Here is a 13,360-nt window from a genome sequence, read left to right on the forward strand (position 1 = left end):
GAAAAAATTCTGATTTTACTAAGTAATTAAATTATAAGCTTTTTTTTTTTTTTTTTTTTTTTTTTTTATCAAAGAGACCATATTTTTGTATACTTAAGTTTTTCGCATACATAATTGCATAAATTTGTGTGCTTACTTAGAGAAGCCTGGAGCAAATTGAGATACTTGTTTCAAGACAAAACAAAATTTCTTTTTTAGTTACGGATTTTAAAAAGAACTAGGGTAAATTCATCAGTCTTTTAATGCAGCCACATAAAATTTTAAGTAAAAAATAATTTTTTCACGTGTTTGGACAGTGGAAATCGAAAAAATCTGAATCTAAGGTATAATGGGACACTATTTAAACTTTGATGATTCATCAATTCAAACTGTTTTTTTTCCCCATTAGTTGCCCCGTTATTACTTTAGATTTAGATTTTTCCAGTTCTTAATTATTTCAGACAATGAACACTTGGAAAAAAAAAAATTTTGTACAAAACATAACATTTTAAGTTGATAAAATAATTTTGCAGTGAATAAAATAGTAAGTTTACCGATTAAACAATTTCCTTAGCTCTTGTACGTTTAAACAACTCTATTTTTATACTTCCATATATGGAAATAATTTAGTGGCATTGTTAACATCAGGATTGTAAGATCATTAGAAAGAAACATAGACCACAACATGTAGTGTCCATTTCCTCAAGCATTGATCGCAAAGATAAAGTGTCCTGACGTTCAACATTCGTAGTCTACTAGTGAGTCACATAGATCTTTTTGAGATCGGTACAGAAGCAGAAGAGTCACATGAGAAAAACATTCCCGAGAGATACGGCCCTTGAAGCTGTCGGTTGCATTCAAAGCTTCAGAATAAATTCTCCGTACGTTATTGAGGTCATACTTGCTAGTATGCTAGTTTTTTATTATATTTTTTTTTAGTAAATCTTTCATGGATGAACCGCAAGTGAGTATATAGGGGTTGTATAGAAAAAAAGGCTATTTATGACTAGGCCAAGTATCCACGCGACTTTGTGAACCCTCTGATATACCTCCCACTTAATTAGTCATTCATCCGTACTTATATGCTCTTCGAACCAACTAGACTCCTATTATTCACGGTTAATGGTTCAAAACGCGGAAGCTTCTACTGTTTGTTGCTAGATTGCTTGTTAGTTTGTCATTCATCGTAACGGCTATGGAAAAACTAACGATTCTTTGCGACGTAATGATAATATATATATATATACTTTGAATATTGTTGATTGATTGTACTTTTGAATATTGAAATTTTCATTCCTCTTATTTATTTTTATTTTCGCACTAAGAGGTTTCTTTTCAACAATTTTATATGTCTGATGCAACTTTATTTTTAAAATCAGAAAAAGTAAAGTTTGTTAAATGTACTTTACTCTATTGCTTGAGGCTTAAATCTGAGCGCTTTGGAACATTAAATCATGAGCGCTGTATCTGCTGTGGTATGTCTATTACTATCTATCGTTACATAGAAGCCGGAAAATCACATCTAGAATACAAAATATATAGTATATAAGAGAGAAAATGAGAACGCTGAGACGTGGAAATTGATGGGTGTAGAAGAGAGGCTTGAATCACATTTGCTGGGCTGTCGGATGCTTGAAGGATTTCAGCACAAAATCCGATGAAAGCGAGAAGCTTTTGGTAGACGCGTTCGCGTGAAGCTCTTTGATAGATAATTTAAAAAAAGTGAGAAAAAAATATTTTCAAATTCATTTTTTTTAAATTGATGCATTTTTTTTCAACGATAATAACGATTTTTAAAGAATTTTTGTATATGTTGATATTTACTTAATCTTAATTTGTTTCTTTTTTTCTTGTTAAAGGGTTTGGACAATGTAAGCTCAGCAACTTTGAGGCCCTTTAATTCAGACATCAATACACCGAGAATTGATAGCTACCGGTTTTCAATGGCGAATCTCGAAGGTAAGTTTCTTTTATATGCTGGATATTAATCTGTTAAGTAAACAATCTTTTGAAACTACACTGTAAAAAATCACCGGGGTAAGTCCAAGCGGTGTAGGTGTTAAAATCAGCGGTGTTAAATTTCAATACCGAAAGCGGTGTAAAAATAACGCCGCCGCCGGTGTAAATTTTCTGTACCGGTGTTAAAATAACGCCACCACCGGTGTAAATATTCTAGACCGGTGTTAAAATAACGTTTGAATCTTTAAAGTTCATTCTCCAAGCGGACACAGTTTACTCCGCTTTAATACCGGTTACCCTGCTTTTACACCGATATTACTTCGCTTTTACACCGATTCTACTCCGTTTTTACACCGGTTACCCCGCTTTAACATCGGTATTTTGAACACCGGGGTATTACTCCTCCTACACCGGTGTAATTTCATTTTTACACCGGGCGGAGTTAAAATGAGTCCATTTTTAACACCGCTTTTTTACAGTGTAAAAGAAAGAAACTTTTATTTTTTGTTTTTATTTTGATGTAGCCATGGTATTAAGGTTAACAAAAAAAATTTAAGATATGGCTTAGTCTATCCCTAATCCATACTTATGACAAAAGTATTACGGACCCTCTTAGATAAGAAATTTTTTCTCCCATGATGTCACGAGACACGATTGGACTGTGAAAACGACGACGCACTAACTTTGACCGATTCCTGATGATTATTCAGCTTCTTTCTCACCCTACATTTAGTTTCCCTCTTATTATATTTAACAACCGTTTTTTTTTTCTCTTACAAAAATCAATCCTACGTCTTGCTGATTGATTATCTCAACTAAAAAAAAGTAAAACATTTCCTGCAAGTTAATACTCAATTAGTAGTAGTCATTATTCTTAACAAAGAGATCTAATTTATTTGTCTAATTATTATATTTTAAAGAATTAGAAACTATAGTTTAAGATGAAAAAAAGTTAGTTTTTGTGTAAAAATGCTTAGATATGATACGTAGACAAATGTGAGGCAAGTTGATCAGTCTAGACAATGAGATCAATGTAAAGTATTCTATAAAAAAATTTTTTTTTACAATCGCGGCCTATTTTATTCCAAAACGACTTTCTTTTTCCAGTTCTCAATAAAATAATTTAAATAGCTATCACTCAGATAAAAAGAACAAAAAAAATTCTGGAAAATTTCAAATTAACTATATTGTCCAAGCTGATCAACCTTCCCCATTTTTTTCTACAAGTTGTTATTAAACATTTTTGAACAAAAAAAAATTCTTTTGCTTAAAAAATAGTATAATATTTGTCTCAGTCTTTTCTAATTTAAACAATAAATTATTTTCAATAAATCTTAATACGAGTACTATCAATCTTCTACTTAGACCCTGATCAGTTTCATTAACTTTAAACGAATGCAATTTTACTTAAAATCATCTTGAAAGATGTAACTGCTAACGGCAGAGCTATATCATTTGAACTTTTACGTTTTATTATCTTAAAGTGGATTTTTAATTAAAATTATTATTGTATTTGGTAATTAAAATTTATTTTAAGACGCCTTTTCATTTGTTTCTCTATTCGCACTCAAGTAATTTAATTAACAATTTCAATAATTCTAATTAATTAACGGGAAATAAGGACGCTTATGTATGTGCAATTATTTTTTGCCAATTTTTTATCGCTATTTGTGACTTCCTCAGGATATTGCAATAATAAGACACATAGATTGTTTTAAAAAATTATTTTATACGTCATAACCAATTCACAAAAGTTGTATAGATACCAAACATTAAAATTTACACAAATATATGTGTCCTGTAAACAACAAAAATAAATTACAATTATTACATATTCATAAAATAATTGAATTCAAAATAATTACATATTTTATTTATTTCTAATGAAGAATTAATTAAAAGTAACACGTTTTTAATATTTTTTATTAAAATTAAAAAAAAAAAAAACTCTAGTGTGATGTTGATTTTTGCTTGCCAATGTCTGGATTGAATTGGCAATTTTTAGTATGAAAAAGTTTAAAAACGAAATACTGTGATAATAAATAACAATATTTGTGTGGCTAAAATTAAAAAAAAAAAAAAGTTATTATTTTTGAACAGATAAAGCCAGCAGCTATTGTATCGTTATATAGACAATCTCTGAATTGTATTGTTAAATTTTTGAGTTTGCTTAGCCCGTAAATTTCATTTACCTCTGATCGGGCATCGGTGAACCAAAGTCACAGCACCATAGCCAGTCGCCTTAGGGGATGGGATCGATTGTACGCAGTTAACTGGTTATCTTTAATCTTTAAGCTCAGCTCGGCCTCTTGACTCATGTACGTGTGTATTGTCGAACATGTATATTGTTTATAAAAAAATGATACAACTTTCACGTCGTATCGTTGGATTTATGCGCGTTGTTCAACTAGTATAGACGCGGTATGACCAGAAGAGTTGGTATGCCGTGAGACTTTGTCGATAATCCAACAAAGTTCCACCCTCTTCTTCATTTTCTCTCATTTTTTATTTGATTTTTTTTTTTTTTTTTTTTTTCATTTTTTTTATTTGCTAATGCATCTTTTTGCGATTCCAACTTCCGATCAACGTCTACTCTACCGACGCGCCACTTTAGCGCGTGTCTCCATTCTACATTTTCTTTAGCTTCTCTTTATTCTCGTTTTCTTATATTATTTACTCTCGGTCTCGTGGCTTCATGATTCCTCGGCGCTTACTTATCCAAAGACTCAGTCTTTTACTCCGATAAAATCGTTTCACGTTTTAACGACGTGACTTCATCGATGTCTTTTACGAACTGTCTTATATATATTTACTACATTTTTTATCATTATCATTTCTATTTTAAATAATAATTACAAATTATTTTGTGATTAAAATTAAATTATTTTAACACAATCGTTCATTCATAAATGAGTAATTAAATATAACTAGCGTACTGGAAAATTGTTAATTTCAATAAATAAATTAATAATAAGTCTACTTCATTATTAATTAGCTTTCTCATATATTTATTCGAATGGTTTGTCGCTTTACATTTTAATAAATTATTATAACATGCTCATTACAAAATTTTTATTTATTTATAATATATTTACAAAAATACATTAATAGTATGTGAACGCAAATGAATGTATTGAATTTATAGTAAGTAACGTTCAGATAATTAATATTGATTATCTACGGATGAGATTTTATATAAATATTTATGAATAATTGATAATTATACGTGAAAATTCGATCATATAGACATGACAGGTGATTTTTATGAAAATAAAAATATTCATGAATTAGTAAGATTGAAGTTCAGCCCCAAAATTATTAAAATATATTGATCAAACAAACCACTAACTAAGTATGCAAGCATAAAATTTTATGATGCAAAAAACCCAAAAGTGTAGGTGTTTGTGAGACGATTCGAATTTGAAATAATTACAGCGGAACGAGGGGCAAACCGGGGAAGGGGAAAGGCGAAATGGGGTACCTCCAAAATTTTATACAAAAATTCCCAAATCAAATTTTAATTTTTTTTTACTGTTTTCGAAAATTTTGTTTTTGTAAAGAAATAGTGTGAAATCAATTTGATTTTTTTCTTATCGATTTACAATAAAAGAATTCTCAGTGTCAAATTATTTCAAATGTATTTCAATAATAAACTTGAAAATATTTACAATTTTTATAATTTTGGAATTTAATTGACATTTAATAATTTTTTAATACTATAAACAGTATATGATTGCTTTTTTTAAAAATATATTCTTTGGATTTAGAACTAACTTAAATCTTTTACTTTGAAGTTAATAATAAAAAGTGATTGACAAATAAGCAATTACCATTAAAGTAGGTAGTTAAACTTGATTAAAACTTTTTTCTTTTCTAGGGGGTATCTCATTTTGCCCGCAAAAAATGAAAAAATTTTTTTTAACGATGGCTGAAAATTTAAAAATAGTATAAGTATTATTTATGATTCATCAAAAACATCCATTACTTTATTTTAAAATTTTCAATAAAAAATAAAAAGCTCGAAAAATCTAAAAATGCACACCCTTGCTCATGTTATAATTGAAAAAAAAAAAAGTTAACATTCACAGAGAATGAAATATATTATTAATAGTTGGTTCAGTTTTATTTGATGTTCAATATGAATTGTTCCAAGCATGAATCATGAATCAAAACTTCTACGATAAAGTTTAGGTTTGTGTATTGCTTGTGACAGATTTTTTTATAACGACTCAGAATCATATCCCAAGGGACATCACTATGAACGTTATTTAAGGTGCGTAAAAATTATGTAATTGAAAATTTAACAACTTTAACTTAAAAATTCCAACTTCTAGAGCATTGTATTATGCAGCATGGTTATTTTATTAAAAAGTCGCTCTAATTCAAGGTTGTTCATGCATATTTAACTGTATCGAATTATTCTAGTACTAATAGGTTCGAATAAAACAAACAAGTAACGTATTAGTCCATAAGTAAGCATCTGTGTAGTTTTTTTTTTATACTTTGAAAGAATTTATTATCCCCACGGATGTCTCTATAAACAACTTTTGAATTGTATTTTTCGTTCGTTTTGAAAAACTACTTTTGTTAGAAAAACTACCTGTCATATAAAAGTTATTGAAACGATTTTATATGATTCAATTGCAAAACGTCGGCTATGCGACAATAGAATACACCCAATGTTTCACATTTGAGGTGTGCGAAAACTATCTAATAGAAAATTTATCAACTTAAAATTGAAAATGTTAACTTTCCTGAAACTTTGTACTGCTCAGCATGGTGATCTTATTATAAAAATCTCTCTAATTCGAGTTTATTCGTAAATATTTGGCTCTTTTCGTATATTCTAGTATTAATAGGTTAGGATGAAGTTATCAAGTGACGTATCAACGTGCAAACATGCATCTTTGTTTACTCATTGGCACATCTCAAGCGCCGAGGGTGCTTTATGAACGGTTTTTTTCGACTATTTTACTCACACAAAAACATTTCTACACTCTGTTAATTACACCGAAATAGGTCAAATTGTATACTAGCAAATAGACAATTTATTTAGGAATAATTTAAAACTATAATATTAAGTCGATTCGTTATTCTATTAATTTAAAATAAATTATTTTAGCTCAAGAAACCAGTACTGTTACTTACGTATGAAACTTTGTAAACACGATAACTCTCGATAGGCACAATTAATCGGCCGAACTTTATTTTATTATCTTTGTATTTTTTATTACAAAAATCCTCATGAAAATCACTATCTAAATCCTTTTAGTTTAATTGTAATTAATTAAAACCGTAAAACTGCATATTCACGCAAAATTTACATGCTATTTTTATTTTTTACTGTTGTTATTAATTTTTCATATTTTCTTTCTATCAACTATTGGCAGCAGCATTAGTGTAACAGTATAAGTTTGAAAAAAAAAACCGACATCTAGGACAAAAAGGCGGGATATTTAAAAAAAAATGTTGGTAAAAAAATATAAAACTGAAAATAAGAAATAAAAACATCATATTGATCATTTATAAGTTGAAAAAAATTCATAATAAAAAAAAAGAAATAAATTAATATTTAAAAATAACAGTAATAATTAAAAATAAGATGAGTAATTGAGGTGTGCACTTTTAAATTTTCCAATATTTTTTTTTCTTATAATTTTTAGAAATCGATTTTTTTTTCTTCAATTTTCAAGAGTATGGAATTAAATATTCTGATATGCTTTAATAAATTTTACCGAAAAGAATTCCTTTAAATAATTTAAAAATGTTGTTTTGTTAAAATTAATACGCAACATAATTTCTGTTGAATGTAAATGACAAATTTTTTCATTATCGGTGATTTCCACCATAATTCCATATGTCCTTATATAATTATCTACATAGTAATTTTGTTTCAATTTTTCGGTAAAAAATTCTGAAAAAATATTTGATGGTCTGTATTTTTTTACTGCAGAAGTATTACTGTCCAATAATCTTAAAGCTTTTTTGTATTCAATTAGAAGAGAATTTAACTTTTCCATTAGAGCACATTGAAAGCTCTAAAAACAAAAGGTATAACGATAAAAAAGGGTAAAGCTGAAGTACAAAAAAGAATTCCCAGATGGTGCAACGGTAAAAAACTTTTCTCGATGTGTTCTTAAAAGCGACTTCATAACGACAGCATACGGATAACTAAACTGACAAATTTCAACTGACTGTCGTCACTTGGTTCGACTTGAACGTCTTGAATCGGAAAAGAATGTTATAAGCAAAAACTCGGCGTCAGATCCAACCGACGTATTCGATTACATGGTTCGCTTAGTACGATCAACTTCCGACAACAAGACGCCAAACTACTTAGACTTACATCAATATATAATAATTACATACATATTTATATTTATATCAAGAAAAGAAACGTACATATATTAAATACTTAATAATATTTTTAGAGATTTAATCAATTGTCCGTACATTCTTCTCTTTAATTTCACAGAGCATTAAATTAACTTGCATCTTGAACTTGGTTTAAAACTTAAGCTCAAGTGTATAGCTGCCTTAGGCATATTCTTGAGATAAGCACCATGAATTCCACGGCTTATTACCAGTTATTATAAATTATGAGTAGTGATCGCTTAGCCAGTTACTTTAAAAAGAAAAATCATTTTATCCCGTGGCATAGGGTTTCTAAGCCTTCAATAAAAAAAAAACAGTGTTGTACCTTGTTAGTAGTATACACAGACATATTCACAAGAAACACTAGAGTTTGCGATAAACTTTGACTGAAAAAAATTTATGACTTTTTATATGTAAATTCAGTCATAGATATATAAGTGATTTTATAAAAATATTTAAGGCTCTTAAGTACTTTTGTCTTTAGAATAAATTTAGTTCCTTACATTAAGAAAAAAAAAGTGCTGCCAATGACAACACGTAGTTGTCAAAAGGCTCACTATAACTGTGTTTTAAACAAATCTTAATTTATTGATTAAAAAAAAAATTCAAATATCTCAATCAAAAATTCAACTCTATCAGCGGAAGTTCACACGTAGCCGAGGTAAAGAAAATATTTTCGACACCAAGTATGTATTTGTTTTATTCAAATTCCGAAATATTCTGATTTGGTTAACAAATTCTATTGAAATGAAAAAAAAAATTGTTGAAACATACATTAACACCCTCAGCTATAATAAGTTGACAATTCATTCGACTTGGATTTATAATTTTTTCAAAGTAATTCAATTATTTGATTCGGTAACTTTTCCTCTTTTCTTGAAATTTATCTGTATTTTAAATAATTAAATTACTCCATCGATTCAAGTAACGATAAATTGACTCAACTCTTAATAATGTTCGGTCGTTTACTGAAATTTTGTTTAATGAATATCGAAATAGATGTTAATCAAAGACAATTTAGTTGTCACAACTTCGTCAGTCATTGAAAAGAATCTTCAATTCAAAAGACGTTCGCAGAGTTAAGTTTTTCACGCAGTGTAGAGTTTCGTAAACTTTGTGTGAAAAAAAAAAGTGTAAAATTTTTACATATAAACATATCAATCTATAAATGATATGAAAATATTTAAGTTTTTTAAGTACTTTTATCTTTAAATAAAATCAAGTTTTTTTTTATATATATAGTTGAATTCTTATCTCAAGTTTTTAACGAGTAAATCTTTTAATCTCTGTGTGGCCAAGCCAGTATTAAATGTCTTTATAAACTACATTTGTGCTTTTGTCCTGGTAATTTTCCCATAAGAATAGAAGCTCTGCGAATAATAAGGAAACTGATGGGTTTTTATTTTTTTTTTAACCCTTACAGCAAGCAGCTTCTTGACAAGAAGTTACGGGTGCCATGACTCTTTTATGATTCTGATATCGGGTAACAAGCTGCATCTTGGCAATGCATAATATGTTTTCTTGGCTAGTATATAACCTACATAGTGTATATTATATACTGTACGGTAGTGAAACAAGAGCAAGGGATGTAGATATTATACAGTATATATGTGTTTGCGTCTCGCGGTTCCATTACCGCATCACTTATATAGATGTATGAGGCACTTTGTGTGGGAATTCACTGATAACTTGGTGCGACTAATGTTCCATATCAGAGTTTGGCTTACGTCGCAAGCAATCAAACGACCATTTATTCCTTGCTCTATTACTGATATACCGCAAACTTCATTATGCGGTATATCCGTCAAAAGATTCATTATAATTTATAATTGTTCGTTAAATTCTTTCAATTTAGCTGAGTTTATATTGTATAAACCACGATATATTATATATACATATTGGTAAATTTGCTTCTGGAGTTTGCCGAAATAGTTTTATTAAATTCTTTTGTAATTTAAATTTTTATTAAATATATTAATAAGAAGTTTAAGTTTCGGAATGATGTCAAAGTTTCGTTATAAAACTTTGATAGGAAATAAATTTTTAAAGTATATGTTAGGAGTGTGTTAATAATTCAAACTTACAAATTATTCTTATTGAATCGAATTATTAATCATTTTCTAAATTATTCAAAAAATTCGAATTACATTGACTCGGATCCATTATCTCGGAACTTCCCCTCAATCTTGACCCCCTCTACGAGCTAGACTGTCTCCCACCTGATGTTATACGTTTGTCTGTGTTGTGTATATTTATGCATGCATGCATCATTCATGTAGATGTAAGAGCGCATGCGTTGTAGTTCACTTTTTAAGGGAGAAGGGCCATTCGTTAACTCGGAAATACAACGAAATTTTCGCTCCTCCGTAGACTAAATGTCCGGGTTAATGGACTTCAACTGTGTTAGTGAATTATTGTACAATTTTTTTTAGAATTTAATTCGAGTGAGTTAAAAACTAAATATTCGAAATTTGAACTAAATATTTGAATTTGAAAACTTATGAATTAAAATCGAGTAATTCAAACATCTATGAATAATTCTGAAATTCCAATGATTTGATTCGAATTTAGAATCGGATAATATATATTTAAACCGAACGCTATTCGTGCACTCCAGATAAAATATTTAAGTTGAAAATGATATAATCATATCTTACAACAAAAGAAAATGAATGCTCATAAAACTTTTATATTAAATAAATATTTAACATATATTGAAAATTTATAACATTCCAACTATTAATATCGATTAAAGTAGATTGATAAATTAAGCGCAAGTGCCGACGTGAACATCTCGATTCGTCACTTAAACTTGCAATTTTCTTGTCAGCAGAAATTTCTCTCGAACCTCTTGAGATAATAAATTTAAAAGACGATTTTATATAGATAAATCACGAGTCAAACTTTCAATTTAACTATAAGTTATTAGTAGTTTAAATAATTCAATTGAAATTATTAAAACAATTAATGAAATATTCAAAGATCAAAATTTTACTTTATAAATGTATTCATATAAATTTTATTTTTTTATTTATAGAAACATGTTGACATAAAATTATTTAGTTATTTTATGGGAGACAAAGTTTGTAGATTTTAAAATTGTAATCTCACATTTGAAAATACTTTTTAAAAAGTGATAGAATCCTAAAACATTATTAACTTGGCATGAAATCAAAAGATATTTTACTATCATTCATTCGAGAAAAGTAGTATCTTAAAAACGATTTATCATAGCAGAAACGAGTCAGTTTTTTTTCATGTTTGTGTAATGGTATTAAGTGACACTTTTCATGTAGCTTTCCAAGTATACAAAGAATAATATTTTTAAAATAAATAAAGTAATATAAATTTAGAAAATTGATAAAAAATTATTTGGACCAAAGAATATATAAATTTATCGATATTATTATCCTAAGCAGTTGAATTTAAGTGTATAACTAGCACATTGCTACCAGTTTTTATAATACATATAATAAACTTGAAGATATCTCAGATCTTATACATGCCACAGAGATTCATGTATTATCCATCATAAATGATACTTGAATATAACAGGGTAAGATAAGATAAATGAGGCTTCACGCGTACTTGCAGGTACATATATCGTATCTTCGTCAGTACTCTAGATATACTCCACGTCTCTCTCATCGATGTCTTGATCAAACCAATTGATCGATCTTCCTTTCATAAATAATCTCATGATTCTCGATGCACATGTGATATCTCAGTGTTTCCATCGCACGTACAATTCTCTGGCATTGAATCGTGGTCAGTGCACTTGATTAATTTCCAGTAGATCGTTGATTATAATAGTCAAACACAAGTATAAATGTACATATATCTATATATGAATATAAGTATGCTGGAAAACATGATGTGGTTACAGTTCAGGACACACTTCCTTTATAATCTAATTTTCACTTACAGTGTCTTGAAGAACAATGGCACTGAGGCGAATCCTTTCAACATGGCATTACACCATTTCATTGTAAGATAGGCTTTAAAATAGAGAAGTAGAAGTAGAACGTCTTATGGATTAGAGAACATTCACCCCTTGAGGCACTTGGCGAAAATGAATACATATCTCGGCTTGCTGCCACACCAAAGATCCGTGTCGAGAGACTGTTGGAACATTTAAGTCACCCTATATCCGGATGTGACAGCTTCTTTTAATGGAGCTAGATTTTAAGACAAAGCGGAGTGAACTTTTTTTATCTTCACTTATGGAATTTAGTGTCCATGAATTTTATTCACGAAATCGGAGTTTTGAGAGAAATTTTTCATTTATACATTCTCATATAGATGTATAAATTTTGCCATCTTCATTTTACGTTTCCACTTACACGCGGACGCGTCTTAGATCTCTTCTCTTATTTGTCTCTCATATCTCTTTCTGGTTTCATTTTCCAGCTGGTAACATCTCGTTTCCTCTTCTCAACTTGGCAAGCCATCACCTCTACTAGATGCTTCAACACATTGCCCATAGCTAGTCCTAGTCCATTCAACTTTAACGCGTCTCATCTCGCTAATTTATTCCCTTTGAGAAATTGTTTCTCTTTACCTTGAGGCGACCACATGGAATAGATTGAGGTTAGGAATTGCTCTAACCCCACGGGAGTTACACTCGACTAGCTGGCATATGAGTTAAAGTTAGAGTTAGCTTATACAAGTATCAATTCGCCACGTACTCTCTATAAACTTTTTCCTCTTTCTCTATTTTTCAATCTCTTCACTCTTGCTGCACTTCTGCATTTACTTGTATTTTCGTATTCACATGGGAGTAATCTTAAAACCAATCCACTGAGAATGACGCTCTCGTTTTCTTTGTATAAATTGTGCATTAAAGTTTAATTTGAAACCATATGACTTGAGGAAATTTGAGTATTCGAAATTCCATAACATATTTTTAAATTAAAATATTGTAAAGTACATAACCAGTATCTGATTTCAATTTTGTAACGAAAAAGTTCAATACTTTTTGATCAGGAATTTGAATCTATATCTTTAAATAAACTTAATAACATCGATCTTTAATTGAAATAATTGA

General features: G+C 29.2%; 1 protein-coding gene across 5 annotated transcripts in view; it reads left to right on the plus strand.

The window, feature by feature from the left end:
- LOC103580635 (amyloid beta A4 precursor protein-binding family B member 1-interacting protein) overlaps positions 1 to 13,360 on the plus strand; it is a 159,651-nt gene that overhangs the window by 131,258 nt on the left and 15,033 nt on the right. For all 5 annotated transcript variants that reach the window (XM_053742764.1, XM_008562463.3, XM_008562461.3 and 2 more), the window contains one exon: positions 1,839 to 1,938. In XM_053742764.1, the coding sequence (XP_053598739.1) occupies positions 1,839 to 1,938 (100 nt within the window). The remainder of the gene's footprint in view (positions 1 to 1,838; positions 1,939 to 13,360) is intronic.

The sequence above is a fragment of the Microplitis demolitor genome, chromosome 1 (assembly GCF_026212275.2).
Source record: "Microplitis demolitor isolate Queensland-Clemson2020A chromosome 1, iyMicDemo2.1a, whole genome shotgun sequence".
NCBI classification, from domain to species: Eukaryota; Metazoa; Arthropoda; class Insecta; order Hymenoptera; family Braconidae; genus Microplitis; species Microplitis demolitor.